This window comes from Heliangelus exortis, chromosome 29 (genome assembly GCF_036169615.1).
Source record: "Heliangelus exortis chromosome 29, bHelExo1.hap1, whole genome shotgun sequence".
Classification (NCBI taxonomy): Eukaryota; Metazoa; Chordata; class Aves; order Apodiformes; family Trochilidae; genus Heliangelus; species Heliangelus exortis.
This window is the reverse complement of record NC_092450.1, coordinates 3,966,381-3,991,400: the sequence shown is the minus strand read 5'-3', so window position 1 is coordinate 3,991,400 and position 25,020 is coordinate 3,966,381. Positions and strand designations below refer to the sequence as shown.

Sequence of the window (25,020 nt, the reverse complement as noted above, 5' to 3'; positions counted from 1 at the left end):
GGCAAAGAGCTGAGCTGTCATCCTTAGCTGCACACATCTACCAAACCAAAGTGATCAATGTTCAGGGCAGAGCTGCTTTGCAGAAGGATGCTGTTAATTGTCTTTGGACCTTGAACTTCTTTGGGTGTAACTGATAATGAAAGATTTATGATAGTAGAAACCAAAGTACACTAGCAATACCATTGATACTGTCACTATGGAAACTCAAGGTGTGTCATCCTTTTTTCATTAAAAAATATTCAGGCAGAGTCAGAATCAATATGTAGATGTTGAGCAACCTAAAAATATATTCTCTGATAATCTGCAGTTTTGATGAAGTTGTGTGCTGATGTTTCAGTCCAGCAGTGCAGTTTCCAACTCCAGGCTCAGTGTGAACACTCTGTAGAGGACAGGCTGGGGATTCAGGTGTAACACTTCCTTTCAGTGACGTGCTCAGTTGGAAAGGTTTGTGTGTCATCATAATAAAACCTTCATAGCAACACTAATAAATGGTCTGATTTTATGAAGAAATCTCACCTGTGTGACAGAAGTTTAATGTCTATTAGAGAGCAATGAAGATAAGTCATGCAGGGTTATCATAACATGTGCATGCCATTTCATATTACTCACCTTTACTAACCAGTCATGGGTAACCAGTCTTGAGAGTTCAAGGAAAAAAGACACACCCAGCTTTGGTTCTGCATTTAGGCTGCCTTTAGGTGGAACATAAACCTCTCCTTTGGCTGACTTAAAGATTTAAATAAAGAAAAGTCTCACAGTTCAGTCTGTAGTGATGATCCATTCTAGGGGTGAAATCCCATGCCCATTTATCATTCCCTGTAATTATGTTGCTGCTCTCAGTTTGGGTTTTGTGTCTTAAGAATTTTAATCTGGAAGATCTCTGAATGACTTCCTCTGTACAAAGAGGAAGAAAGAAAGAGGAAATCCGTATCCAATATTCCAACCATATTCCAATATTCAATATTTCTCTTTCTGAGAATTTCCCCCCTTTCTTCTTAACATATTTCCAAGAAGTTACTTCCTGATTTATGTCATACAACTGGTTTACAACCAAGGGAACCATTGTAAGATGAGCTTCCACAGAAAATCAGTGTAGATTTTTTAATGTAAATTAAGATGTCTCTCAATGAGCAAAAAAAGTACTTAGGACAATTCTCCATCCTGAAAGCAAACCACTTTGTACCATTTATGAGTGTGAATGCTGCACTCTTCAAGACTGCTCTGTGCAAAGAGTGAATAAAGATGTTTTGTATTATGCTGAATGTGATCAGACAAGAGAGTTGTCCTGATTATATCCCTACCTCAGCTGGATTCTCAGGATTTAAGCCCTGAACATTTGCAGCACAAGATCTTGAACTGTCTTCCTTGCATGTATTTTTTTTTCCTCATTTCTCTCTCCTTTTTGTCTTTCATCCAATAAAAATAACCAAATCATTGAAACAGTGCACCTTACGTCTTTCTGCTTTGAGCTTTTGACCGGAGAGGTAAATTTAAAACATTACTTTAAGTAGTATGATAGTTATAGAAGTGTTCAGATCTTGGAGAAGTGCATAGGACATTGTGTTGGTTACATCTTGCCCTGACCACAGGTTGAAAATTAAAGTCAGGAGCTGCCTTTCCTGTCTTAGCTGCTCTCTCAAGCAGAATCAGATTTTAGTGCCAACAATAACAGCTGCAGGCCATACAAATGAAGCTTGTCTTTTCTTCTCCCCCAAAAGTAATATTGGTGTCAGCTCTAATGTAAGTCTAAAAGACTTCCAGGCAGATCTTTTTCCCTTGTAAAAATTATGTGCAACTGAGAGGTGTCAGGGCTCTGAGAAAACCAATGAAATGTAGGATTTTTCAGCTTACTGTTTTTCTCAGTTTTGTAATGCTGGAATAGTTCTCTATCCATGAGAAAATGTTACAGGTTTATGATTCAGTAAGCAAATACAGTTTTCTTGTCCCTCTGCAAATATGTGCACATACTGGCACCATAAAAGATCTGTCCAGTCACAGCGCATCACTGGGTTTCACATTTATGTAGATTTTTTCACTAACTGTTTAGAAAAATAACTCCTGTGGTTATTTGTATAACCTTTTTGAAGTCTCTACACTTCCCAGTGTCCAGCACACAAATACTCCAACAGGAACTGCCAAGTAAAAGCTGCTCACCAGCCTAAAGTGTATGGCAGAAGGCAGTGCTGGCAAAAGGAGAGGTTCCTGAGCAGTTGCCCAGCCTGGCAGCTGGAGCAGAGGCAACCTGTGTGTATCGCTGCTTGTCACTAGGGGCCACCACATGCCTTCCTAACAGAGTTACGTGTGCCAGCCTGCCTGCTCTCTGCTCCGACGGCGGAACCCATGCTGGAAGCTGAAGGTGGTTAATGAAATTCACACATTACATAACAAAATTTCACATATTACCCACTTCCCTGCTCCTATATCCAGAAGAAAAAAATTTTTGCATAACTCTTGTGGCCAAATGTTTAAAGCAATATTTATCTTCTCAGCCACAGGCTGTAATTAGAAGAGTTTAGTGTTGTCTATGGCAGTGTGTTTGTAAGCAATGGCAACAAGTATTAGCTGTCTTTCTAAATCCTGAAAGATGAATTTTTGAGGGGAGGAATGTTTATTATCCCTTTGAATTATGCCCCTTGCTTTATGGCTTATGCTGGAGTATCTTAATTTTCAGACAACAGTAAGATGTAGACACTAAAGAAAAATTCCCTTTGGTTTTGTTTTTATGGGTTTTTTTCTTTTTTTTTCCTTTCTTTTTTTTTATTTTTTTTTCTGCATATCATCAATATTATTTCCAGTGGAATGCACCCAATCACAAAGTGTTGTGGTAACTGACCTGATATTGTCTGGTGGTGAGATCTGCTAAGAACCAGAGCCTGGGCACTGAAATGGCTTCCAAAAATTGGTAATTTGTCTTCCTAAGAAGGAATAAAAAAGTGATTTTTTTATCCCTGCACTGGTAACTTTAAAATCACAATTTTCTGGCTGCTTGCAGCAACATTACATGTTTCTTTTTTTGAAACTGCTCTGGCAAGAGTTGCTTCCAGTGTTTTTGTTTTATGCATTTTATGCTTTAATTTTGTGTATGTGGGATTCAGGGGTGGAGAGCTGAGCTAGAGCTGGTACTCTTTCTCTAAAAGTAGCAGACTTCTGTTCTAAAGAAGTACTGTGTACTTTGTCAGCTTCTTCACCTCCTTTGCTTCTCCTTCTTTTCCCTGTCTGCTCCAAATAATTATTCTCCTAAATTAAAATACTTTTTCTCTTAATTAAATTATATTCCTCCTTATTTTTGCTTTCTATAGAGCCTGATAACAGCCTATCAAATTAACTCCTTTTGGCTTGTCCTCAGGATGATGGAAAGCAAAAAAATTTACCCCTGAAGTGTAGATACTTAATGAAAATGTATTTACCACAGCTGATGTTATGATTTTATGCCTTTAAGCTTCTGATGCATATTCAGACTTTCAAGAGGCAAATTAATATGTCCAGGAGAAGCAGCCAGGCACCTGTTGCATGATTAGGTCATGTCTAGAATTTTGTCAGCTCTGAGTGTGTATCAGAAGGGCAGTCAAACTGTAATGCATCAATGCTTACATCTAATGTAATATTTCTGCAAAAAATTATTTTATACCAACCCCTGGATATGTGGCTCAAGTTGGTCATTTCAGTAGAGCCATGCAATTAAAAATATCTAAAAAACACAACTTTAAAAGCAATGAAAAACTGTATTGAGGAAAGAATTATGAGGAAGCAATACCTAATAAAAATTACTTGTAATTTCACAAAGCCAAACGTGCAAGTGGAGTCAATAATTAAAATGCTTTTGCTCTGTAATTTGGGATGTGGGGAGGGAAGGAGGGGTGCAGGCCTCTCAAGCATTATTCTTTCCTTGCTTCTCTGTTTATAGTTCCTTCCCTTTTCTAAATGATTCACGCACAGGAACAGGCATCTCCCAGCAAAACTTTAGAAACCTTTATAGGTCAGGGTGTGGGCATTGTGAAATGCTTTGCTGGCTCTTCTGCCTATTCTCTCTGCTTCAATAATAGCATACAAACAGTGCTCTTGGCAGTGCTATACGTGCTAGATTTCCTTTTTTCTCTTTCTGAAATTATTCCATTAGTTTTGCATCTGCATTAACAAGGCAGGCAGAAAGCAAAAATGTTGCATTCTACAGAAATGTCTCATTCATAAATAAGAAAGAAAACTGCCAATGTGTGGCCACATCACCAGAAAGAATGTGTGATTAATAGCACAAGCCCTTACTGCATTACCTCATTGCAAACTTCTTCCAGAGGATCAACAATTCACTTACCAAAGCTGCCTATTGTAATATACCTTAATAGGTTTTCACATTTCTACAAGTGAAATGAGCTGTGACTCACACATGTTCTGGAGTGCATTCAAGCTTGTTAGAACTCAGGTTGGAGGATTATTTAGTGCAGGACTTCCTTAAATGGCAGGTGAAACTGCAAGGAGTGATTTGGGAATGCTGATGGTTTCAGCCTCCTTTTATAGACTGAGTTCCTGAGTCTTGTTAGTTTGCAAAGATATTGTTACATCATTTGCTTGGACTTAGAAATCTCTTCTTAGAAATTATCTTCTACTGGTGTTTTGTGCTGTCCTATTCCATTTATGGGAAGCAGAATATGTTTATTTTGAGCATGTTATTTTTGATGATACTTCAGATTTTAAAAATTGCAGTTCCTTTGGGCCTGGGTCAGCCATTTCCTTGATGCTGAAATCACATTTCTGGGTGTATTTAGTACTGAAAGCAGAAAAAAATTCCAGCTACCAGAGTTCAAGTCGTTTAATACAAGGAATTAATAAAATAATCTTTCAAGCAATAATGCCACGCTCTTGAAGATTTCTTTTCCTTCAAGTCACTGATCTGAAACTAAGAAAAAGAAGCACATATGCCTTTTTTTTTCCGAGTTTCCCAAATATTTCCATATCACCAAAGACACCGAGGCCAAGTGTTCTGTGCAGGGCCCGTTTCAGTAGGGGTTTTGGCACACGTGAATTGCAGAACATCATCAAAGTTTTTGCAGGATCTTGACTGGCAGTAAGCACCAGAAATGAATCCATCAGGTTATCTCTTTGGTGCCATCAGACACAGCCTGTGTTGCTGTAACTGCAGAGTGGCTCTTGGAGGAAGTTGTGTTATCTAATAGCTGGGGTAAGTGGAAGTTGTGAAGTGATGAGTTCTAATTTCATTGCTATCAGTGACTTTCTTTGCAGCCTTGAGCAAGTTCTGTCATCTCTTTTTCCAATTTCTCAAGCAATAAAATGGGAATGTTAATACTACCCCCAGTCATTATCTCCCTAGCTTCATCTCTCGGTGTGTTGTGAGGATATAATGCTAACATGCATGCAAGTGGTAAATATTGGTATTATTGTCTATTATTTAGGGTGTGGGCCTTCCCTATATACAATTAGAAATACGTGGCTAATTTAGCAGAACACAGAATCAGAAATAATGAATAGCCAATATATCCAGGGCAACAAATGGCTGGTGACACTGAAGCACAAGCTGTTCAACTAAAAGCAAATTTGCAACTATATGTAGTATTCTAAAGCCATGAAAAAAATCTCAAGAAATCAGCATTTTTTGGCCATACGATACTTGCTTTAATTTAGAAAGCAGAATGTGGTGGAACTAGTGCTTGTTCACTGAAGGTCTCATTGGTTTGCTTCACTTCCTAAGACAGCAACTTGAGTGGCTGTGTCAGAGCCACCGCTGTGTGCTGATGGTGGTAAACTGAGTCAGCTGTGAGGTCAGTCCTGGGAGCTGTCCTGGTCTGAGCAGTGCAGAATGCAGTGAGGCAGAGGTAAGAGGAGGTGAAAATCACCAAAGCACTGGGGGCAGTGGGAATTCTTTATCTTTAGCCAATGCTGGTTGGACTGGGCCATAGCTGAGTGTGACATGGGAACACAGGGCGGGCATGAGGGGACACTGGGACATGAGTAAAGCCAATGCATTGCTCAAGAGTGTGAAATAAGGACAGGCACATTCTATAAAGAAATTCAGCCTTTTTTTTTCCTTCTTCTTTCCCGGTAGCTAAGCACAACCGAAACTTAGCACAAAGCATAGATACTTCCCTTTGATTTAGAAATAAAGGGCTGCTTGGAAGTTTTTATAGTTAATTGAAGCACAGCAATGCTGTCATGTTCTGTACATGAATATAGCTTTAAATAACACAGCAAATTGTGTTTGTTTTAAGCACATTTTGTCCAGATGCTACAAACACCAGGTCTGGCTTGTTGGATCTGGTATGCCATAAGGAAGGACATTGCTAATTAGCCAAGAGTTACTAATCCTGTGTTACAAGTTTTACCCAATTTAAAGAAACAATTAGGTAATCCATTCAATGCTTTTGGGATCTCTTTGTGCAACAAGGGTGGAGAGTTGGGGGGGCGAAGGGGAGTCGTGAACTGGTCCTAACATGCCAGTAAGAAAACACTGCATCACGGAGATGGGCTTTGTTTATTTTAAATCTGTGTTTTCTTTGAAATTTTTGCTTTCTTTTGTGAGCCTTGGTTCAAAGCAAAGCAGGTAACAGGAATCCTTTATGGACGTCCCTTATGAGTAGGTATGAAAGAGCACAATGACATTTGTGCTGATGGATGTGAGACTGCCCTAAACACCCTGTTTTGTATGCAGACATTGACTTTGGAATGCAAATCCTTACAGACACTCATTATGCTCCATTTTGCCTTTCTTCATTCTGCTTTACAGCCTGCTTCATCTAAACATTCTTAATAATGTATTTCTTTTTATTGCTCAGTTTTCAGCATTGGATACTACTGGAAATTTTGCTATTGCAGTTAGGGTCTCCTGCTGAGTCAGTGATAGAGCTGATGGGAGCAAGAAGCAGCAGCTTGGATTTGGCTAAAGAACTTGAGCCTCTCCCCAGATGTTAGTATGCATTGCAGGTACCAGTCTGTCCTGACTACAGAATCCTTCCACAAAACCAATAAGCATTCATATGAGAGGAAATAATCGAAATGTTTTGATTTGGTTTTTTTTTTTTTTTAATTAAATAGGTCACTGAGAAAGAATGAGTTTATCTGGAGAAGTAATTACAATCTTTGAAGGAAACTGTGTAAACACAGAGAAATTTTTTCTAACACAGAAAAAGGAAGAAATGTTTCTAGGGTGATTATTTTAGCAAGGTTTACAGCAGTCCTCTTAATGATGCTGTTTGAAATGGTGACATTGAGAGTTGGATATAGGAAAGTTTTCCTTATGTAAATGTCACCTGTGATTTGAGTCTCCTCTTTTTGTGTCCTCTCAGTTTTATAACTGAAACAGTGAAGATTTTGCAGTCTTGACCTATGTCAGCAGCACTGCCACTTTGGGCTGGTGTATACACAAGAAAGAGCAAAATCAGACATTCCAATGACCACAACAAGCAATGGGAAGGAATTTATTTGCTGCAGTGAGGTATATGATGAGAGATGTAAGACCAAGAGAAAAGTTGTAAGATTATTCACTTTAAATTATAGTTAATTTGCAGAGCAATAAATGACTCACAGATGGAGATTCATGCCCCAGTGAGATGTGCATAATACATATATTACCAGCCCAGCCAGTTATTTTCATTGAAAATCTTTTCTTCAGTTCTTTGATGACTAAAAGCTCTTTAAACTAACAATATCAGCTCTACCTAGCTCTGGTATGCCACTTTTCATTATTAGGCTTCAAATGATTTTAGGAGAGAGTTCACTATAGTATCCCTGTTTTACACACAGAGAAGCCCAACATACAGCACGTAAGGGTTTTCTCCTGCTAGGAAAGTCAGTGTTTAGCAGAGTGTTTGCAGAATGCTTTCCTTCATGCTTGCTGGTGGATCTCATTGATGGTGGAGGATACCACCTGCCCATTCACACTGTCATGCACTATTGCTTTGATCTTCCGACTGGCCAGCCCAGCGTGTTCTGAAAGAAAAAGAAAAGTTAATTAGACAAAAAGCAATGCTGAGACAAGGTGATGCAGGGAAACTTCATTTGCAGTAATTTACTACCAGCTACCTGATGTATCTTTACATGTTTCTACTGAAGTTAATATTTGCCATTGCTCCCTGTGAAATGCACAGCCAGAAAGTCACCCAGGTCAGGGCAAATGAACAACACAGCTGCACCCCAGCCAATGCAAATGGAACTTCAGAGCAGATTAACCTAAATGCCACGCTCATGCCAGAATAGGAGTTTCCAGACATGCAGATTTTCTGTTTGCTCTCAAGCCCTAACACTATTTTAGTCACCAAATGGAGTCTCTCTGACTCCTTTTTTACCATGAAAGCTTTGGGCTTGAGTCTGAGCTTTGGACAATGTGTTTGTCTAACTGAGGTGAGTCTGAGGATAGTCCCCAAGTGGATGGACACAGCAGAATGTCCTCTGCAGAGCCACAAGGCCAAGGGATCACTGAAGTGATTCTCAAATATGGCCTACAGGAGAACTAACTGCCATGGGAACCTTTCAGAGTTCATTCATATAAGGTTAAAATTAGTCTCAGTAAAATTTGATTGGAAATTACAATAATTAAAAGTCACCATAGAGAATAAAATAAGGGACTCTTACCTTTAGCTTTTGATTCAGATTTTTGTGCTGTCCTGTAAAGATAATAAAACAGAGAAAAAATAATTATACTAATTTCAGTAAGTTACTAATCGCTTTCTTCTCACTGATCTAAGGAGACCTCATTCCACTACAAAGAGAGGTTTAAAAAAAATCAAAGCCTTTTTTCCTATGCTGGGATAGGCATGCTGTAAGATTGTAGAATTCTATATTTTTAAAATAAAAAGTTATACTAATTTAAGTGATCCAAATTACATGGGTACAAGATTCTCTGTATACTAAGTGGCTCAAGCTTTTTTATTATGATCCACCACATTAAAATACCAACCCTTGATGTAGTATGGAGCTCACAAGCTTTGATTAAGCATAAACAAACAAATAAATAACCCAAATATGAGAACTCTCTTCTCATCTATTCCAGTCAGGGCAGCTTTGCCTTACCCGTCAACATTCCCTTCCAGCAGCAGGCGGTAAGTGGAGATTTCCTTCTCCAGCCGAGTTTTGATCCCGAGGAGAACCTTGTATTGGTTGTTTTGCTGCTTCATGTCATGACGAACCTGGCTGAGCTCTTCCTCACATTTGGAGATAATCTGCTGCATATTTTGAAGTGCAGCAGCGTAGTAATTCCGAGTGTCAGCCAAGGTGTCTTCCAGCATGTGTTTCTGACAGAGGAGAATACCAACACCAGGATCAGTATTTATGTGCTAGATAATACAGAAGTGCCAGCAAATTTGGTCTCTAGCTAGAAAATTACAAGGTTAAAACTGTATAAACTTAAACACTTCTGCATTTGCTATTCATGTGAAGATAGCAGAATCACAAAGCTGTGTTATGTGAACATAGAGAGAGACAAAAATTGAGTTATTTATCCCTGACATATTCTTCCTGCTCCAAATCTGTGCTCCTGTATCTGTTCTGCATTTGCTGTCCGGAATTGCTCCAAAATCTCCAGGTCATAGTTATGTGAGCTTTAACTACAAGAACTCAGTCATATTTATGAAGATTCCCCACCAAAATTTTTCACAGTTCAAATACCGCATGCATTATAATAGGAGAGATATGTTTCTTTTTACTTCTTGGTGATAGTTGCTGATTTTATTTTACATATTCTGTGTGGTCAATCACGGTCCAAGCTTTAATTTCACTGATACTTTAATAACTACATTAAAGGTATGCTAGTGTCATGGATGTCAATGAAGAATTGGTCTGTGACAATTTCTGAGAATATCTGAAGTACCAGTGAGCAGGCAGAGATGTCAGCAGTAGGTACCTTACTCATCTGTGCCTGCAGCTCGATGTCCAGGGACTGTAACGTACGTGTCAGATCCTTGATCTCGTTCTCGTTGCGCTGAATCTGCTCTGGGTTAGGGGTTGCTGCCAAGGACATGGTTGTGCTCTGGGGAGCAAAAGTGAGAGAGATATCAAAGTTTACTAATGCTGGTGATTCCTGTACAGCAGCAGGGCTCTCTGAAAAGAGCATACAACAGCTCCTACCTGCTCTTTGTACCAATTGTCGAGGCTGCGACGATTCTTTTCAATTATGGCTTCATAATCTTCTCTTATTTCTGCCAGAATCTTGGCTAAGTCCTCAGGAGGTGCTGCATTTACTTTTACATTAACTTTGAAGTCTTGCGATGAACGATTTGCTTCCATATCCTGTTCATACATTAGCAGAGGAAACAAGGACACTTGCTTGTGAAAGTGGAAAGTTTTCATTCCTGTCCTGTTGTCTTCGGTTCCTCTCACAATATACAGAATATTTTTTTCACTATGGTAGCTTAAATGCTATATATATTCAGAGAACATTATTTGGAAATTTTATACAAGGATAATACCATGATGTGATTTAAACCAGTGACTGGTATCAGCCTCTGTGGCAGAACTCTGATAGAGAGTGAAAAACGTGAAAAGGTCTCTTCATATACTGCTTCTGGGAGATACATACTTAATGAGGAAACACTGGCATTTTTCATTTATTAATCTACTAGGAAACCAAAACCTTTGTTGAAAATCTAACAGTAATTTAATCTTTCTTACCCTGTATGTGAATATTTATGGAACTATAACTAAGTTTACAGTAGAGTAATGTAAAAGTTCTATGTAATTTTTAAAGGAATAATTGGATTAAAGCATATAATTACTGTGTAAACAACATAATTACAGGACAAGTCAAGCAGGTATGGTAACATTCCTTTTGGTGTAGCACAATCTTATGTGCTAGGTACCATTTTCAAAAGTGCCCAGGCAAAGAAGCATTTGAAGGTATGACATCATGGCTTCCAAAATGCAGATCAACTGGACATGCTGATGCCTCTGATGATTGCCCTCCTTCCAAGGACTATTTTATCAGAGCTGTTTAGCTGTATCCTTGGCCATCACAGGACATCAGCCAAAGACAGCCTCACCTGCTGCTGTGTAACCCTTGTGTTTCTATTCTCCTTTTTAATAATCCACAGATACTAAGTAGGACGTTTGGTTCCGTGTTAGGTAATAACTGAAAACAGCATCAGCTTGAGCAAAGTGAGAACAGCATTCTGTCAAGCAGTGGTATTGTATATGTGGGAATTACAGAGACCACTATGTTATAGCTCTGTAAGAATTCAGAGCATCTTTTTCTGACCATTATGCATGACAGATGGGTGGGTGACTGGTAAAGAGTCTGGGAGAAAATACAGCAATTTGTTATCCTTCCTGAAATCCCAGTTTAATTGTTAAAGTAGTACACAAGCTTTGTGCCTTATCTGACTCTTATTGGCTTCTTCAGACACACGATTGGGTTCTGAATCATCAATCCCATTTATAGATTGTGGATCTCACTCAAAGTTAATTACACAGTAGCAAAGATTTGTGTGATAGGATGTTACCAGGTGGAACTTTTTCTACCTCCTCATGGTCTTTCCTCCTGAGGATGTGCTCTTCTCGCAAGCCTTCAATTTCCATTTCCAGATCTGTTGTAATAATGGTCAAACCGTCGAGTTCCTTACGCAGGTTCTCAACATCCAGCTGCACTCCCTGCCTGCGAGACTTCTCTGCTTCATACCTTTGCCAGAAAAAAGCAGATAAAGCACACGTGTTGAGAACAGATTGCTTCTGGCCTCTTGTAAAAGTCATATCAAAGAGAAGTAAGCTTCCTTAAGTCTTCTATTTAGGCAACTGGAGAGAAGTAGTATAGAAGAAGAAGCAGAAAAAGAAGACCTAGACTTCTTAAGAAGTCTAACATACAGAAATGTAAATTCCTTTTCTTTGCAGAGATTTCTGGAAGATTTCTGTCCAAGCATTTTATCTTTTTAGTTGGTCTGAGAACTATCTCTCTGCAATGTACTGAAAAGTCAAACTGTGCTGGTAGCTGAGGAAGCTCTGGCCCATTTACTGGCAGCACATAGGAGACTCCAAAGCAGAAGATACTGAAGGGTGGGTATTTCCTGCAGAGCTGGACAGAAGAGTTGATAAATACAGGAAACAGATTTGGGCTGGACTGAAGAAGCATAGTGCAGAGAAGGGTTAATTTGGATTCCCAGATGGCAGTTCTAAAAGCCTTTTGTCACAAGTATCAAGCATCTGCTGTAAAACCTGCTCTTCAGGACCTGAACTAAGTATCATAAACAGGGTGACTCAAGATTGTTCAGCAATCATTTGTGGTTTTTACATCCTTTTTATCTGCTGGTTTTTTTATTATTTTTTTTTCTTTTTTTGTTCTACATTGATTGCATGTATTCAGTATCACCTGAAAACCTCTGAAAAATCAGATTCATATTGGATTATCAAGAAAAAGCAATATTTTACTTAATCCTATTTCAAACTTAATCAGGAAACCAAAGAAGAGCTTACTTGAGCCTGAAGTCTTCTGATGCCATGTTAGCATTATCAATTTGTAAAAGGATACTGGCATTGGTGATCTTGCCATCCTCAATCTGGAAAACAGAGAATCCAACAGGAGACTCAGTGTTGCTGTATGGTGATGGTGAACTGGCTGAGACTCCCTGCTGCCTGTAGCAAACATCTAAATAGTAGGACTCCCATGTTAAGGAGGGTAAATGAATAAAAGAAGCTTAGTTTCCTGATTCCTTTAGACATTTCTCAATTTTCATCCATAATCTTAACATTCTCTTTGTCCTACTTTTCTGGATATGAAGTAGGAGGAGTCATCTTATTCCTGGCCAGGGAGAGGATATCAGTAATGTTACACATACTTCATGGTTTATTACAGAAGAACAACCACTGTCTTCCTCTATTTTTTGTGAACTGATTCTGATTCTGTTTAACATTGCTGGAAGGGCAGCCTTGGTCATCTTTAGGACAAATTTTAGTAAGAACCATTAAGCTGTGTATAAGTACAATCAAAATGCTGCAATTAACATAGGCTAAAAAGTAATTGTGTGCATAAACCCCTTGCTGAAGCAGTGCTGTAATGCAGAGGCATAATGATGATGGTAGCAATAACTCCTGAGCAGGATCCCTCAAGTCCACCACATGCTTCCATCTGGAGTCTCAGGGACTGTAATTTTGGGACTAACACTGGCATCTTGTTACTACAGCAGGTTCAGTTATTCCCCTGAACCTGTACTGAATTGTCCAGCAGCATGGGGAGAACAACTCATGTTTCTGATTTTGCTTTGGGATGTTGAAAATTGCCCTAAAAGATTCCAGAGGAAGTGCACTGCCTCATTCATTTAGTGTACTCAACATACAATGAAGACTTCTAAACCCCTGTTAATATGAAGTAGCTTTGAACTGTAGATCTGAATATGAAAAGCTCAATATTCCATGCAAAAAAAGTCCTTAAAAGAATTCTAGCAGGGGCTCATAAATAATTAAGAGGAATGAATAATTGGGGGGCATCATGGTCTTTTCTAAAAAAAGGGGAAGAGAAGCATGGCTGCTGTTCCAACAGCAACTTTCACTTAGCACTTCCATAGCAAAACAAGGTGCTTTATGGATGTACAGAGATCATAAGCCATTTACAGAGCTCTCAGCACCTTGAAATAGATCTCCCCACACCTAAATGAATCACAAAGAAACAAGGAAATGACAAAATTGTCCTGAAGTGTCAAAAGTTAACCTCTCATAACAAAAAAGAAGGTGCCTGTGGAATCTGTTAATCCGTTAACAGACTGTATGTTCTTGAGCAATAAGCAGCACGCCTTGGATACTGCCCTGGGACATGATCAAGCTGAAGAAGTGTATTTGTACCCTAAATGTGTCACTGCCTGGAAACTGTTGTCAGAGAAGGGACAATTCTTGAATCTGGCCTCAGAGATGGTAAATTTGACTGTGGAAGGTAATAAAGCAATGAGAAGGGAAAAGATGAGTTCTTCAGCTTTGTGCCAGTTTATAATCATGCAACACAGAAGCACATTTATTACATAAATCTTTGTGACTCTCTCTGTGCAATCTGAACAATCATCAGTGTTTTCCAACTGCTATAGGACCCTGATTGCTGTGCTGGCTGGCAGTGCATTCCAAATGGGAATATTTATCTGATTATGATGATACAGATTTCTTCATTACATCCATCAAGAATATGGGTACGTCACGAACATCCATCCACAAACTTACAGATAACTTAATTAAGAACTCACACATTATTATATATGGAATACGCTCAAATTCCTTCTCTAAGTATTTTTTTTCCCCAGAGGCTTCCTGCACTGGATTCTTCCTCAGTGTCTTCTGTCCTCTGTCCAACATCATTCACCCTGTCTCCTTGAATACTCTGTAAATCAATTTGCTTTCTTAGCAGAGAAAGAGTGAGACATTTACTGGTACTGGTTTAGCTTGTATCTGAGTTAGAGTACAGTCAGGCTGGAGCAAGGCAACTTACTGCTCTCTCTGGCAAGTTCCTCCAGAATTCAGGCATCCAGGCAGGAGTGTAATCCAAAAGGTAGGACCCAAGTGATTATATGCCTCCAGCTTTAAACACGCAGTACCTCGCTGACTTTCTGGGTGATTGGATATAGGATTCTAAATTTTGTCCAAATTTCATTTTAGGTGCTAAATTAGTTTCACCTTTTTAATTAATATTTAATTAATTTAATGATTGCTGATAATTATATACTATATTTTCATTCATTTTACTGGCAGTCATGGTGCTAGTTGCAGTCATTTATAAAGTAAAAATTCTGGGTTAAATCACTGAATTGTTGCCTGTAAATAATCCTTTAGGGGCCCTTCCTCCCAAATGAGCATCACATTCGGTACCTGCTGGCTGAGGCAGCCCTTAGTCTGACAGATGCCTGCAGCCTGTGAGAGCTGTTTAAGTGGTGCTGTTAAATTTAAGTGTTTTGAGTACCACCTGTTCACAGTTGAGGTCTTTACCTAATCAGAATTACATTGTTAGTCTTACTGTCTTCCTAAATCTTTCAGATTTATTAATTCCAAACCAACGTGAACACATTTATACTCTTGATAAACAAGTTCTAATCTCTGGATCAGTTTAAAAAAAAAAAAAAGATCTCAAGTACAGGTCTGGAGACTGGTGACCTTTCTTTATCCTTAAAACAGAAATAGGTGATGACAATTCTGGCTCTGCTTACACGTTGTCTGTGGTCGGAGTGCCTCATCTTCTGCCTGGAGGCAACACATTTAACAGTGAGCTGGGAGTTTGACTGAGTCCCTGGCCTCAATCAGCCAAGATCTGGGATAATAACCATTTCTAAGCCTCTTGATGGAAATTTCTCAGTGTCTTGAGAATGCCAAGTAACAATATTTTAAAAAGTGAAGGGAAAACGACACAGTCACATTTGAAGTGGCTTTGGGTTTTGCCCCATATGGCTATGTGAAGTTAATTACACTCATTAGTCACACAGATGGTTACAGTGCTAAGTATGTTCATTATGAATACAGATTAATATTATACTTAAATTTGAAGGCACGTGAGTTTGGGAGATTGAAAGAGTTACTGTTGAACATTAATATTAACTACTGGCAAGAACCAGAAATTCTCCTTTTAATTACAGTGAAAACATCCACAAGGAATTTGTCACTGTTATTTTCTTAATTACAATGAAGAATTTTTCCATTTGATTACATAAGCTCACTGGACCCAAAACTACGGTAGTTTCATTGTCTGCTGCCACAGGAATCAAAGAAATGAAATGCTCCAGTATGTCTGAGGACAGCAGGCATGAAAGAAGGCAGTCTCTGCAGCTTGGGTGCTTTCTAATTTGCTGGAATACATGTGCAGTCAAAAAGCCCAAATTCTGCCAGACATAGTTACTGAAACCACAGTTTCATGTACAGAAACGAACATTTAGCAGCAGACAAACCTCTGCATTCTCCCAGTCTTTGCAGAATCCCCTTCTCTCCTTCCAGCCTTTCCTTCTTGTACCCCATTCTCCTCCTTATGAACACAAGGAATGTTTATGCCCAGGTCCTGTAGCCACTTCCATTACTATTTCTAACATTTGAGAGGGTTTATTTCACTTTCTCTAAAGCAAAGCCATCAGCATAAATGAGTACCCAGATTCCTTAAAAGAAGAATGACAGTCACTTACAGCTCTGACTTACCTGTCTTTGCATGTCAGTGACGTTTTGCTCATACTGGTGGAAGTCATGCCTCTTTCCGTGAGACTTTGTCTTGTGCCACTCTAGGATGCAGCTTTCCAGCTGAGCGTTGGCTGCTTCTAAGGCACGGACCTTGTCCAGATAAGCAGCCAAACGGTCATTCAGGTTTTGCATAGTCTGTTTCTCATTCCCACCCAGGAAGATGCTTTCCCCATGGTGCTCGCCGAAGCCTCCCCAAGGTGCCCCTCCTCCAGCAGCCAGCCAGAGGGGTCTGGCAGAGCTGAAAGAAGTATGTGTGCTGCTAGCACCACCATCTGCACTTGAAGGTCTGTAAGAAGTTCCTTGCTGGGCCAAACCACACCCTGAACTACCCCTGAGGGACCCAGAAAAAATCTGAAAAGGGCTTTGGCTGGTACTCATGTTTAGCTCTGTTGTGAATCTAACCCAATGTTTGACTGACTAGCACTGAGCAGCTTCTTAGCCTTCCCTAAGCAGCTTTATGCCTTTTCCTGTGGGAGTTTCCCTTCGATGAATGACTACAGCAACAAGATTGTGTCATCATGGAACGTGCTTCCTCTTGGTCAATTCTGAAGCATTTATGAGCCTGCACACACTGTTGTTGTTATTTGGAATCACAGCCGCATACCAGATTGCTTTCCTTTTGGTTGGTTTTTGTTTTTTTTTTCTTTCTTTCTTTTCTTTTTTTTTTTTCTTTTCATATTGTAATAGTGAGGTGTGGCTAAAATCAGGAGGTGTGGAACAGGATCAGCTCTGCTTCAGTCTTTTGCCTAACCCTGTAGTTAACATGTTCTGCTTTCCTCCTTATGAAGAGAAGAGTATCGTCCATTGCAGAATAAATGGAGATCTGGGGCAGGGATGGGTCTTTCAAGATATTTGCTTTCTGTTAGAATTCTCAGGCTTTAGAATTCCAGCAGTCTGTGAATCCTGAAACCCGGCGTGTCCTATTGAGCTGTCATTAAAGTACCAAACAGCTTCAGCCTGTGTGAGACGTGAGGCTTTAATGAAATTATCCAACCTCTGTCACTGGACTAAAACTCCAGTCCAAAGTGAGTAAGGCCCAGCTGTTCCTTCAGCTTCCCAGTTACAGTTGAAAAACATGAAAAATAGGTACTGAACAATCTTTTGTAATGATTTTCTCATGATTCAAGGTGCAGTCATATTTCAAGTCATGTTGAGATAGAAACCAATACAAGACTTTATTGCTGTTCCTAGTATTAATACTATTAAGGTATTTATAAATTTAGCTAGAGAAAATGTTTAGAATATGAATTCAAAAAATTCCAGTGATTTTTTAAAGCTACCAGCCCTAAAAATTGACCTGTCTGTCATGCAAAAATAGTCTTTCTCAGAAGTTTCAGTAACCTTATGTCAAACTTCTGTCAAATATAGAACAAGCCAGTCTGGCTTCTGGAAAGATTTTCTTATTGCTCATGCTGATAAGAAGGTGATAATTTGTGAAGCATTCCCATGGCAGTGGCTGGGGTTATTGGGGTTCTGAGTAGTTCTACACCACGACTGAGGGATAGGAAAGAGGAGGAAGATTTGAGAAGAGGTGGAAAGCTTGGGTGGGCAGGGGCTCTGAACCGAGGCAGCTGCTGGTCCTTGCAGCTCTTCAACAAGATCTTACTGCACGCTGCTGCTCGTTCTGTGGTTGGGCTGGAGAAACTGCATGAACCAGGATTATACTATCCTGGAAAAAACCCAAAGGAATCCTTTTTTCTGTTTGTTTCGTTTAAAATTTGTAAAGAATAGGGAATTGCTGCACTTCATCCTTCCCTGGGATGCCTCTTTGGCCTCATTTGCTGCACAGAGCAGGTTTTGAGCTCCTCCTTGTGGCTCTCTGGCAGCTCTGCTCAGGTCCTGGTGATTTATTTTACCAGTCACACTTCCACTGAGGACACATTCCCACTTAGTCCTGGTACCCTTCATTGTATAGAAATGGCAAAATTTTTAGTTAATTGAGGAAGCAAATCACTGGTGGTAAGTATGGCAGCAACAAAACGTTCTGCTAAGAACTACTGGTGAATAGCTCCAGTTTGGTATCAGCCCTGCTGCCTGACAGTGAGAGGAGCCTGAAATTCCAGACAAAACCCAAAGGCCTCATTTGTAAAAAAACCCTCAAACTGCAATAGACCCAATGTTGTCCTGCTGCTCAGTCCATCTCTCCAGAGATTAATTTCAGATTGAATTTTCTAGCCTGGCAGTGCAGCACACAAATGTTCTATGAAATAGTGCAATTAAATAGAAGTACACAGACATGGATATAATATTGTGTGAAATGCAATAAATCCGTTGTTTCATGTGAAATCACTTGGTGAGTTTTGCAGCTTGACTGCCAGGTTTATCAACATATGTTGGATCCATAGAAAGGACAAAAAACTTACTTCAAAACCAGACATGGTTCTCTCTTGTCAGGCTTGCAGTAAGGAACTTTCTTTTAATCAGCTATGGAATCCAGATTACAAAATGAGAGCAATGAACTGAGCAAGAAAATAAACCCCTGTCAGCAGATGGCACCATCAGACAGGAGCTGCTCAGTGTTCACCCTGACTGGGCTGGGAGCTGGGCCCAAAGTGCTTTAGCTGGGAATTGTACTGGTTTTACCAAGCTGGAACATGAAAAGCAAACTGAACTGAATTTATGGGCTGCAGTTTAAGTATAGGCAGAAATTTGGACACCTACAGTACAGAGGTAAATATCCTGTGACATCACTTGTTGACTGAACTCCATCTGAAATAGAGGCAACAGCTGCCTTTGCTCTAGGATTCCCCCCATCTTGTTTTTTTGGGTGATTCAGACAAGAGTCACCTGATTCCTGCATCAGGAAAGAATATAATTTGTACTGTTTGGGTTTTCTTTTCTGATAGGGTCTGATGTTGCTTTGCTAAAGTTTGAAAGAACCTCTCCTCAGTCCTTTCCAGACAGACGTGAGCAGTCTGTGTTTCTCAGCAGTGGTACACGAGTGATCCTGCACCCTCCTTCATGGCTAAACATGGGGCTGGTGCTTGAGCAGATCATTTCACCTGGACCTTGGCTGGTTCTTCCTCAAGAGCTAAGGGAATTTGCCTTTTTGCTGAAGGAAGTGCAGGAACATAAATATAAATGTAGGAGAAAATATGATTTTTTTTTCAGAGGTGTATTGTATTTGTGCACAAATTGGAGTCATGTGGGGCACATTAAATTCAGAACAAAGATTCCTGGGAGAATCTGATGGCACTTACTATCTGTCAATCATAATATTTATTAGTAGTATGAAATTTATTGTTGTTATTCTTGTTGTTACCCACTGAGCATCTCTTGTTTTGGGTTCCAGGAGCAATGAGTTAGGGTGTAGGGTTGTGTGTATGGCAATGCCACATGGACTTCAAAAAACCAACATTAGACTGGATATATTTGCACAAGCAGAACAGAAACTTTATTATATAGGTTCTTCACTAGAGAAACAAAAGAACTACTGGCAGAAAACAAGCTTCTTGTTTCTGAGCCATGGAAAAAGGGAGAGCAAAGGAGCAAACTTGAGGAAAGACATCAAGCTGTTGCATATTCTTGGGTTACATTCTTGTGATTTTGCAAAAGGAAAAGGCTGTTTCCCTGAGCATTACCCAAGGGTTTGGCTGTGCTGCTTTTACATCATGTGAAATGCAGGAGAGGATTCAGTGCTTCTTTATCAGGGTCTCCTGTTAGGAGGTTTTCCATCATCATCTGTGCCAGTTCTTCTGCTCAGAGATGCTGTTGTAGGAGGAAAAAAAAAATCAATCAGTTAGGGAAAAAAATGCACTGCTGACACACTGAAGAGCTGTGCATGGAGTTTTTTGGTTTGTTTTGTCACAAGTGCACATCACATGTCAGATTTGAACATATCTTTTATGTTATGTGAATCAAAAGAACTCAGGAACCTTTGGGAGATTTCTGTATTTTAGAATCCCATGAGGAGTTCATGCAATCATTTTGGCAAGGTACTTGTGAAAGTGCATATAAAGTAAGATAAAGTATTATATTTTTGTCTCTAAGCAATAAAGAATGTGGTCATATCAGAGAGAATGTAATCCGTGTTAGTAAGAAAAAATCCTAAGTTAGAAAAAAGATTTATTTACTCCTATTTTGTCAATTCACTTCAGCCCCTCTTTAAATAAAAATTTTTCTTACCAACCTTAGGGTTCACTCCAGACAGGCTGTAGAAAAAAAGCAAAAGAAATATTTGATTAATGACCAACCACTGAAACCATTGTCCCCTTAGGAGCCACTGCCTGTGGGTGCTATGAATTCCCACTGCTGCTGGCTGGGCCCATTTCTCAGCTCTCCTGTTGCTGGTGTTACTGTTAAGTGCTTTCTGCTTTGGAGGCCACTCCTACGTGCTTGGAAAGAAACATGAACAGCAGTCAGACCAGTTCTCGGTCCTGATATGTGTCTATATATTTCTTAAAAAGCCATGATCTAGAAATGATATAAGGAGTCAAGATGTTTGTATGTACCACACTGGATTAGGAAACGTAGCTTGAGTTCTTGCAGTGCCTGGGACTTGGTTGGGCATCTGTTCTGCCAGGACTCAAAGGCTGCGGGCACGGTGTGAGTCAGTAACCTGGAGTAACCTAGCAACCTCCCCTAACAACTGCTTTACAATGTGTCATGTCTAAACCTTAGCTAATCCTCCCCGGATTTGTGTAGAGTAACGTACTGAGCGTCCTGGCCCTCCAGCAGCTTCCGGTAAGTGGCGATTTCCTGCTCCAGGCGGCTTTTGATGTCCATGAGCATTTTGTACTCCTGGTTCTGACGCTCCATGTCACAGCGCAGCTCGCTCAGCTGCTCCTCAACGCTGGTGATGAGGACCTGGATCTGGGCCAGCTGTGCACAGTATCGGCCTTCCGTATCTCGCAGGTTGGCTTCCAAGCCAGCTTTCTAAAGCAGAATAACATCAGCAGAGGTTAACATGCAGATTTGTCCCACGGAGAGGAGTCCAAGGAGAGGCAAGATAGAGAGGGAGGAAAGGAGACAGCTCCATACCATGCTGAGCTGTGACTGGAGTTCGATCTCCAGGCCCTGGACCGTGCGTCTCAGTTCTGTGATCTCTGATTTGCTGCTCTGGATCAGCTCTGTGTGAGTGGCTACTTCACGGTTCAGTTCATCAGTCTGAAAGAAAAAAACAACTGTAAAATGACACACAGATTGTATAAAAATTCTCAGTTGTTTTGAGAAAGGGAGGGCCCATCCCATCTGCTGGGGCAGTGATAATGAGGTAACTGTACCTGAGTGAGGAACCAAGCCTCTGCATCTTTACGGTTCTTCTCAGCCAGAGTTTCATACTGCTCCCTCATCTCAGAGAGAATTCTGGTCAGGTCGATGCCAGGAGCTGCGTCCATCTCCACATTGACTGTTCCACTCATCTGATTTGAATACTCTTTCATTTCCTGTGTGAGCAGAAGGCAGAGGACACAAAAAAGATGAGGCTCTCTCTTCTCATACATCAGCAGTGCATGCAGTGGTGTCCAGTACTCGAATTATCAAGTGTCAAAGATGGAACACACATAAAAACGTTTATCAAATCTTATCTCTTATTGCACAAGCTTTTCTACTCTCTGTATACTCACACACAGACATATTTACATGTGGCTTGGATGTGTGTTTCTTTTGCTCAGCTTAACTGTCTCAGTGACCTGTCCTGCTTGTGAACGTCAAACTGAAACTAATATACCTGAGCAGTCTGAAATCAGAGAAATACTCTGAGGACACACTTTGGATTCTTTTAATATTACCATTTTCTTCTTACTAAGCTGTAACATTGTCGTTCTCTTTTTTTGTTTGCATTTCTTCCTCCCCACCCAAAAGATTTAAATTCCAAAGGGAAGTAGTGTCCTCTCTGCCCTGTTACAGACTCTCACCTCCTCGTGGTTCTTCTTCAGATAAGCCAGCTCCTCCTTCAGGTTCTCAATCTGCATCTCCAGGTCAGCTCTGGACAGGGTCAGCTCATCCAGGACTCTGCGCAGGCCGTTGATGTCAGACTCCACACTCTGGCGCAGGTACAGCTCATTCTCATACCTGCAGTGTGAGAAAGAAACAAGCTCTGGAATGTGTACAAGTTGTGTTCAGTACTGCAAAATTTTATATTGAGTGTAGGAGGAACAGTGGGCTATAAATGAAGATATATATATTGAAAGAAAAAAAGTGTAAAAGGAGTAAAGATCTTTTTTTTCCAACAGCCTACTATGACATAAGAACATGCATTGCCATCTGATCTTGTTCTTGAGTACAGGACATTTCACTGTGCAGAACCTAACAGTGGCAATCAGCATCAATAGAAAAATTGTCACACAGGACAGTCCATCTGCAGTGTCCTCTCAAATGTGGTGTGAAGGACAGCAGAGATTGTCCAGTTCTGCCTGGGACACTAGAAGAGAAACCACAAACCTGCAAGTGCAACACTGCAAGAAAAACTGAAAATCAGAAAATTGATTTGAGAGAGAGAGACAGGGAGAGAGAAAAACAAATGTGCTCCAGCAAACTTACTTCAGTCTGAAGTCATCTGCAGCCAGCCTGGCATTGTCAATCTCCAAAATGACTCTGGAATTGTCAATAGTAGCTGCAAGAATCTGGCAATTAAGAAACAGAAAAAGGTTTCTGTGAATAATGGTGAAATATCACAGTCCTGAGGACACAGTAGCTCCTTATCGAGGCTGTAAACCATCAAAGAAGGTAGAAAATAAATGGAGTTTTGTTATGATGTCACTGCTTAACCATGCTGCAGGGAGTGCAGTAGTCATTTCAGGATGTAGTCTTGCTGTTTGGTCACACTGTCATTCTGACAGCTTTTATAGAGGAAAGCCAAAACCACTCAGCTCTCTTCTACATTCCATGTGCAAACCAGAGAGCTGAGAGACCTTTGTGTAAAACCAATTAGAAACATGACTGTAAAATACATTTGTACAGCACCTGATCTTATCTGTAGCTAGGAGAACTAATTTTTTCAACCTTTGAGGCCTACCTATCATATTCTTTACTATTTAATTACTGAATAAATACATTGAGAATTCTATGCACATTTTCCACATTTGCTCACTTCTTAATTTGCTCACTTGTTTTAAATTCAACAAGGGTCACGTTTTCAGGTCAGCAGATTTGCTTTTTCAATCAAGACAAATCTGTTCTTTTCTGCTAGAATGCTCACAACCACAACATGTTTGTGTTTGAGGATTCCAATATTTATTTTGCAGTTATTTTAGTTTATTTTAAAGAAACGGAATGCGCAGTTCCAAAGTTCTAAGACATTCTTATAACTCTATCTGTGACTGTCATACCTTGTCTCGGAGATCTTCAATTATCTTGTAATAATTACTGTAGTCCCGGGCTGGGCTGGTTGGACCTTGCTTCTGGTACCAGTCTCGGATTTTAACTTCTAAATCCGAATTTGCCTCCTCCAGAGCTCGCACCTTGTCCAGGTACGCAGCCAGACGGTCGTTCAGGTTCTGCATGGTTATCTTCTCATTTCCAGAGAGAAGGCCATCACCACCAGCAGCTTCAAAACATCCCCCATAGACACCTCCTCCACCAAAGCCACAGGCTGCACCACCACCAAAGCCACCGAAGCCTCCTCCAAAACCACTACCAAAACCAGAGCACACACCACCACCGTATCCACCTCCTACAGAGGAGACATACCTAGCTGAGGACACAGAGACACCCCGGCCACCAGATCCTCCATGGATGCTTGGGGCTCTGTAGGTTCCTCCTGCTCGGGCAGAGGAAAGGCGAGAGTTACCTCCACCATAGGTAGAAGAAGAGCTGTGCATGAAGGAAGTGGCCATAGCTGCAGTACAAGCAGGTGTTAAGGTCAGCTGCTCAGCTCGGTGCAGAAGAGGAAAGTCTGTGCCTTCCACTGCCCTGCTGCTGCTTTTATATCCTCAAGATAGGGTGTTAGGAGACAAACCCATCCTGCAGCCCTCCCTCCAAAAATTCTCCTCCCTAGAGGTGAGGCCAATTGTGATGACATTCCTCACAAAAGGAGCTGGCTGTGCATCTCAGGGGCTAGGGCTTGGGTTTTCTTTGTTAATTAAAAAAAATGGATGATTCAGATGAGTGTTTTTCTTCAGGCTATAGTTCTGAAACTTGGAGTTTACTTCTCTGACATTTAAGAGTGGAAAAACAAAGTGAGTTCAACCACACCCTCTTATCCATTTACAACAATCACCATGGTTATTTCAAGTTTGCTTTTTTTCTAGAAGTGAAGTGTAAGTAAAATTCTCCTTTCCTTGAAAAATGTGCAGTCTTCCATTCATCTCACCACTATACCTTCTTTTCTATCAGTATTTTTCCCATTCAAAATTTGGGATTGAATTTTTTATGTTCTTGTTCTTTGCTCCAAACTAGTATTTAGATTTTGGAGTCTGAATTTTTAGTACAAAAAGGATATCATCATAGCATTGCATGAGGAGCAGTTAGCATCCATCAGTGTACAGGGAGGAGTGGGCATAGTTAATTTACCAGTGCTTATGAAATAGTCAAGAAAAGTAATACGAGATTGAAATAATTCAGTTGAAAGAAGAAATATGGGAGGAATAAGTTCCTGCTACTTTTGGAAAATGTAAAAAAGTTTGGTTTTGCATGAAAAAATTTAGATAGGAGTTGATGTGTTTAATACCAATATGCACTATGAAATTAAATAATTCATGAAAATAAGATTTGAGAAACACTTAGAAGAGTCATTGTAGTCCCTCACTGAAAGTAGGAGTCTGAAACACCAGTATACATCAAATTCAACCATTTCCTAGGGAAATTCAAACTCAATACTGTGTAATTATGGGACACCAGATTTGGGAGATTTTTAAGGAAGTATTAACTTCTTATTTACCCTGCTGGGGTGTGTCACTGGGGATAATGTGTGTGGGGCAATAGTCTGGAGTTTGTAGAGTGAGCCCTGTCCTCTTTGCACAA

At 40.2% G+C, this 25,020-nt stretch overlaps 2 protein-coding genes and 1 long non-coding RNA gene across 5 annotated transcripts in view; 1 reads left to right on the top strand and 2 right to left on the bottom strand.

Moving 5' to 3' along the window:
* The window catches only part of LOC139788603 (uncharacterized), a 126,855-nt gene that overhangs the window by 21,458 nt on the left and 80,377 nt on the right, over positions 1 to 25,020 (top strand). The window lies entirely within an intron of this gene.
* KRT23 (keratin 23) lies at positions 7,398 to 16,607 on the bottom strand. Its single transcript, XM_071728668.1, has 8 exons — positions 16,081 to 16,607; positions 12,403 to 12,485; positions 11,458 to 11,614; positions 10,069 to 10,230; positions 9,845 to 9,970; positions 9,016 to 9,236; positions 8,578 to 8,609; positions 7,398 to 7,935 (listed from the first exon to the last, which is right to left on the bottom strand). Exons 1-8 carry the CDS (start codon positions 16,495 to 16,497, stop codon positions 7,832 to 7,834), a joined length of 1,302 nt encoding a protein of 433 aa, XP_071584769.1. The 5' UTR covers positions 16,498 to 16,607; the 3' UTR covers positions 7,398 to 7,831.
* Positions 19,487 to 23,965, bottom strand: LOC139788584 (keratin, type I cytoskeletal 19-like). Its single transcript, XM_071728660.1, has 8 exons — positions 23,388 to 23,965; positions 22,600 to 22,682; positions 21,975 to 22,131; positions 21,342 to 21,503; positions 21,100 to 21,225; positions 20,774 to 20,994; positions 20,245 to 20,270; positions 19,487 to 19,827 (listed from the first exon to the last, which is right to left on the bottom strand). Exons 1-8 carry the CDS (start codon positions 23,892 to 23,894, stop codon positions 19,766 to 19,768), a joined length of 1,344 nt encoding a protein of 447 aa, XP_071584761.1. The 5' UTR covers positions 23,895 to 23,965; the 3' UTR covers positions 19,487 to 19,765.